Source organism: Nannobrachium achirus (genome assembly GCF_963921795.1).
Source record: "Nannobrachium achirus genome assembly, chromosome: 13".
Lineage (NCBI taxonomy): Eukaryota > Metazoa > Chordata > Actinopteri > Myctophiformes > Myctophidae > Nannobrachium > Nannobrachium achirus.
In genome coordinates, this window is record NC_137833.1 from 2,186,149 (window position 1) to 2,192,493 (window position 6,345).

General features: G+C 41.8%; 1 protein-coding gene across 1 annotated transcript in view; it reads right to left on the reverse strand.

The window, feature by feature from the left end:
* The window catches only part of eml4 (EMAP like 4), a 118,995-nt gene that overhangs the window by 14,823 nt on the left and 97,827 nt on the right, over positions 1-6,345 (reverse strand). The window contains exons 17-21 of the mRNA XM_080741004.1: positions 5,256-5,387; positions 3,042-3,109; positions 2,303-2,391; positions 1,056-1,153; positions 224-311 (exon numbers count right to left, since the gene is read on the reverse strand). Coding sequence (XP_080597130.1) covers positions 224-311; positions 1,056-1,153; positions 2,303-2,391; positions 3,042-3,109; positions 5,256-5,387 — 475 coding nt within the window. The remainder of the gene's footprint in view (positions 1-223; positions 312-1,055; positions 1,154-2,302; positions 2,392-3,041; positions 3,110-5,255; positions 5,388-6,345) is intronic.

Here is a 6,345-nt window from a genome sequence, read left to right on the forward strand (position 1 = left end):
AACTCAGGTTAGACTCACAGTAGAGTTTAAGTCAGGTTTAAGTCAGGTTTAACTCAGGTTGGACTCAGGTTTAAGTCAGGTTTAAGTCAGGTTTAACTCAGGTTAGACTCACAGTAGAGTTTAAGTCAGGTTTAACTCAGGTTTAACTCAGGTTTAACTCAGGTTAGACTCACAGTAGAGTTTAAGTCAGGTTTAACTCGGGTTTAACTCAGGTTAGACTCACAGTAGAGGATCTCGTAGTCTCCTGAGTTGGACATGATGTAGTTGTTGTCTGGAGACCAGTCCAGATGAGTGATGTAGCTGGAATGTCCCTAAGGGCGGGGAGACAGGCAGGCAGACAGACAGTTAAAACTACAATCCCCAAATTCAAACACAGGATAATTAAAAACAATAGCTGATAGCAACCCCCAATAGATTGATCAGCCGGCAGACGCCAGTATTCATGCGTAAAACACTGCCGTCCAAACGATTTTTGTTTAACATGCTTTACTTAAGGTTCAGTGACATTTCCAATAAATATATATAGTAATTATGTGCCAAGAAAATACGTTAACAGTGAGCAAAAGTTGCGACGAAAATGTTAAAGTGTGAAAGTGTGGTCAACAAAGCTCACCCTGCCTCAAGTCATCATCCAGCTATTTTTGAGAGATCTTGAATATTTGTGCAAATCTTTGAATATTTTGACCCGATTCCAAATCCTTCTTCTAAATCAGTGGTTCTCAAACTTTTTCATGTCTAGGAACCCCAAAATTACAGGTATTTGGCCACGGACCCCCATCTCATAATATGATTTTCCAGGGATCCCCCAGAAGCAAATATTTGAGTAACAAATGTTGTCTTTTAAAAATATATATTCAAAGATTTGCCAAAAAAGCTACAAGCACCGACACATATCTATGAGCGTTATTTTTATCAGACGTCTGGTCAATTTGAATCATAGCGGACATTTGGACCGGCAGTTTACAATCCTGACGCGCGCACACGCACACACACACACACACACACACACACACACACACACACACACACACACACACACACACACACACACTTACAGTGCACTTCCCATATCTGGAGTACTTGCGTCCTTTCTCTGCTACAGTGTAGAGGTAAATAAAGTTGTCATGTGATCCCACCGCTAACAGGCTGCCGTCTGGGGGGGGGGGGGAGAGAGAGAGAGAGAGAGAGAGAGAGAGAGAGAGAGAGAAAAAGAAAGAGAGAGAGAGAGAGTATTGTATACGGTCACTGTTTGGAAGAAACATGTAATTCCATAATAGAGGCTATACGCATAAAGTGAATGGCAAGTCGAGTGGCAAAGTGAGTGGAAAAGTGAGTGTATGCTGTTATAACGTCGTTTAATGCAGTCAGATAGGACTTTTCTGTGTGGATGTATGGGCTGTCAAGACCAGAAAGTAGTTTTCTGTGTGGATGTATGGGCTGTCAAGTCCAGAAAGTAGTTTTCTGTGTGGATGTATGGGCTGTCAAGACCAGAAAGTAGTTTTCTGTGTGGATGTATGGGCTGTCAAGACCAGAAAGTAGTTTTCTGTGTGGATGTATGGGCTGTCAAGACCAGAAAGTAGTTTTCTGTGTGGATGTATGGGCTGTCAAGACCAGAAAGTAGTTTTCTGTGTGGATGTATGGGCTGTCAAGACCAGAAAGTAGTTTTCTGTGTGGATGTATGGGCTGTCAAGGCCAGAAAGTAGTTTTCTGTGTGGATGTATGGGCTGTCAAGACCAGAAAGTAGTTTTCTGTGTGGATGTATGGGCTGTCAAGACCAGAAAGTAGTTTTCTGTGTGGATGTATGGGCTGTCAAGGCCAGAAAGTAGTTTTCTGTGTGGATGTATGGGCTGTCAAGGCCAGAAAGTAGTTTTCTGTGTGGATGTATGGGCTGTCAAGACCAGAAAGTAGTTTTCTGTGTGGATGTATGGGCTGTCAAGACCAGAAAGTAGTTTTCTGTGTGGATGTATGGGCTGTCAAGACCAGAAAGTAGTTTTCTGTGTGGATGTATGGGCTGTCAAGTCCAGAAAGTTTTTTTTGCCACTCAGTAGGCGTTCCCACTTAACTTCAAGGTATGATGATGTCACTCGCATACCCTCTATTCTAACGTATGTTTTTCTATAAATTAATCCCCTGCTTCATTGTGTTGCCATACATTTTTTGATCATTTTATACATGTAAAAAAAAAATGTAATTGTGTGCGCTGCTCTCCCTCTGCCAACCTGGGGAGATCATGTTTCCTTCTACTGCATGAGGAGTGAGCAGGCTGCTTCTTATCACCTGACAGGACGGGGTGTGAGCTCACCTATAGAGAACCTCATGACGGACAGCTGTTCGTTGCCATCCGTGTGAATGGCAACCAGATCTCTGGTCTCTGCGTCCAGAGCATACCATCTGGAAATGATAAAATATAACAATAATTAGATCTCTATACCATCTGTTAATGACATAACATTACAATAATTAGATCTCTATACCATCTGTTAAAGTAAATAATAACAATAATTAGATCTCTATACCATCTGGAATATAACATAACAATAATTAGATCTCTATACCATCTGGAATATAACATAACAATAATTAGATCTCTATACCATCTGGAATATAACATAACAATAATTAGATCTCTATACCATCTGTTAAAGTAAATAATAACAATAATTAGATCTCTGTACCATCTGGAATATAACATAACAATAATTAGATCTCTATACCATCTGGAATATAACAACAATAATTAGATCTCTATACCACCTGGAATATAACTTGATAACAATAATTAGATCTCTATACCATCTGGAATATAACATAACAATAATTAGATCTCTATACCATCTGTTAAAGTAAATAATAACAATAATTAGATCTCTGTACCATCTGGAATATAACATAACAATAATTAGATCTCTATACCACCTGGAATATAACTTGATAACAATAATTAGATCTCTATGGTCTCTGCATCCAGAGCATATGTGGCAGATATGGACACAGATTGTTTATACTCATATATTAATGCAGTGCTGTCTGTCAATACTTACTTTCCTGAGTGGGTTCCTATGGCAACCACCGCTCCACTGGGGTGGAAGTCTGCACAGTGGCCGTGTTCCTGAGAGAGAGAGACATTAGGAATGAATGAGAGAGAGAGACATTAGGAATGAATGAGAGAGAGAGAGAGAGAGAGAGAGAGAGAGAGAGAGAGAGAGAGAGATGATCATCACAGTGTAATTTACAATACAAACCCCAAAATCAACTCAACTCAAATGTATATCAATGACTTAGTTCAAAATGTGTGTGTGTTTGTGTGTCAGAGCGGAGCGTGAGCTGCGCGGGGAGCAAAGCGGGAAGTTTTTTAGCTGAGACGGACATGAGCGAGTTTCCATCATCATCATCATCATTTATTTAGCTCACGACCATGATCACATGGTATGGAGCACAGCTCATATTATATACATAAATAGTATACAAAACATAACAAACATTACAATAATATTCAAACAGACGTAGCAGAAAAGCGGGCACGACACATTATTTGAACAAGGGCAAGGTGTTCTTTAGGAAAGCTCCCAATTTACATATAACTTTTGCCTTGTCAGCTTGTAGTAATAAAATCAGTTTCCACATAGATGGATGGGTTGTATTGTACTTTGGCAAGTATTTTTGTCTGAGATTCAAAATAGTAAGGTTCTTACACTCAAACAGTACATGGTACTCATCCCCCACTCTGTTGTCATTGCATAGGTTACAAAATCTCTGGCTTCTTTCTAACCCTTTATATCTGCCAGTAACCTTTGGAATTCTTGTGTTATTTACTCTGAAATTACAGATTGCCCTTCTATAATTAAGGTTTTCACACAGTAAGTATTTTTCTAGTTTAAACTCTTGTTTAAACTCCACATAAATGTCACATGATGTCATACTGCTAAGTTCACTTGTCCAATTTTGCAAAAACTGATCTTTCAGCCTTTGTTCGACAGTTTGTTTCAGCCAGTTAATGTTGCATTTCTGGGTCAGCCAGATATATGACAGACCACAATCGTCCAGTATTCTCTTAACTTGAGAGACCCATGGTGATACATATACGCCTGTGTTAAACAGGTTAAGCAAACAGTTGTACATTATTCTACTCAATTTACTCTCTTTGCCTTCAATCAACCTGGCCCAGTATCCGATACGTCTCATTTTAACTGAAATACAAATTGGGTCTGAGCGGCTTCGGAGCGAGGATTTCCCTCCGCTCCTTGGAGCGCCGACCCTCCTCAGCTCCTAGCCGACCCTGTTGGGGCCGCGCACCACATGTTTACAACGCAGTGACGCAGACATTGCAGAGTGCACCCGAAAATTCCCTTTATCACGATTTCACTCAAGTCAAATGTATCTATATCATCCACACAAGTAGGCTATGTTTATAATAAATAGCCTTCCTTGTGTCAGTTTAAGTTATATATCACCAGTCAGTCAACAGATAGGATTTGAAATGCAAGTGAGACTGATTTGGCTGAGTGAAAACACGCCACAAGTCACCTCGAGTCGCCTCCCTCTCAAATGTGGTGATTAATCATCAATAACCAACAGGATGTAATAATGCCCGGGCGTCTTATTAAAAAATACAATGCCTTAGATGGCGTCTGTTGTAACATTGTAGGCAGCTCTCCATAAAGCCGAGGCTCACGTTACAGCAGGCGTTTGTGTTGGGAACTGTTACGGACAAGGTTAATAAAGGCTACATTGGAGTGGGGATCTGCATTGGGTTCTATATTGGATGTCTAGGTCCCTGTCTGCAGATTCCTGCTGCCGCTAGGATTGGAGGAGGGTTCCTGTCACTCTGCCGTCATCTGCCAATCAGTGCTCTGTCCGTCTGGTCCGCCCCCTTTAAAAGGAGCTTGAAGAAGACACTCATGGCCGCTGTCACTCAGTCTTGAAGCTATGAGGGTAGCTTAGTGACAGCGTGCCCACCGGAGCAGGTGTAGCTGTTTGTAGCCGTCTCTGTTAGCCTTGTGTGTCTGTGTACACAGGTTGCTATTCTAAGTCCACGTTAACAGTGGTGAGCAGGGGTAAAGTATTAGTAAGTATTCTCATAGTTATAGTATTCACTGTGTTAGATCACTTAGGGGGCTGGGTGGGTTACCACTATATGGTAACAATACGTATTGTGATACGTATTGCATCGCGAGATTCTTCCCCTAGTGTGCGCGCACGTACCTCCAGCATGCGGCTCCACTCCAGGCTGTGTGTGTGTGTGTGTGTGCACGTACCTCCAGCATGCGGCTCCACTCCAGGCTGTGTGTGTGTGCGTTCCACAGACACACCATCCTGTCCTGCGCGCACGTGAGGAACATCTCTCTGAAGGGATGAGAGGCCAAACCCCACAGCTCGTCTGTGTGACCCTGGGGACGCACGCACACACACACGCACACACATACGCACGCACACACACACACACACACACACGCATGCACGTGCACGCACGCGCACACACACACACACACACACACACACACACACGAACACGCACGCACACACACACACACACTTTTTACAATTTACAATTTAGGTATTTAGCAGACGCTCTTAATCCAGCGACTTACAATAAGTAAGGTAATACATCAATACATTAAAAAAATAAAAATAAAAAACGTTATAAAAACCAAAAAAAACATAAAATATTCTAGCTAAATAACATGTCATTGAGGTTATAGGTGCTACGGTAAGTGCTATGGGCTAAGGTTCCAAACCAGCCCCTCAAATCTTCTGGTGCAGACCTGCTTAATGTCCCTGGTATGACAGATACAAAATATGGTGAAGCAGCTTTCTGCTTCTACGGACCGACAGCGTGGAATAAACTCCCACTACACCTCAGACAGGCAGCCTCTGTGGATAGCTTTAAAGCACAGCTCAAGACCTATTTCTTTACTCTTGCTTTTAGCTGAATGTTTAAATCCCTGTGCTGCTTTATTGTAATCATGTGTACTTTTCCTGTTAAGCACTTGTGCTTCATTTTCTGCTCTGTAAAGCTCTTTGAGCTGCATTTCATGTCATGAAAGGTGCTATACAAATAAAGTTGTAATATTATTATTGTATTATTAAGGTGGAGTCTGAAGAGGTGAGTCTTCAGAGTCAGACCACGGTGGAAGGGAGGTTTGTATTGCTATACTTGTGGCAGGACATCAACATTTAGACGACACTGGAAAGTAGCTGCAAAATAGCAGACAAAAAGCCTCGAGTGAGCTCATAAAATCTGCTATATATTTTGGCGCGTGGCATCACCTGACGTTACTGCCTGACTGTACGTATAGTACAGTATGTTCGCCGTTCGAGCTGCGATCCCAACAGTGTTGTGAACTG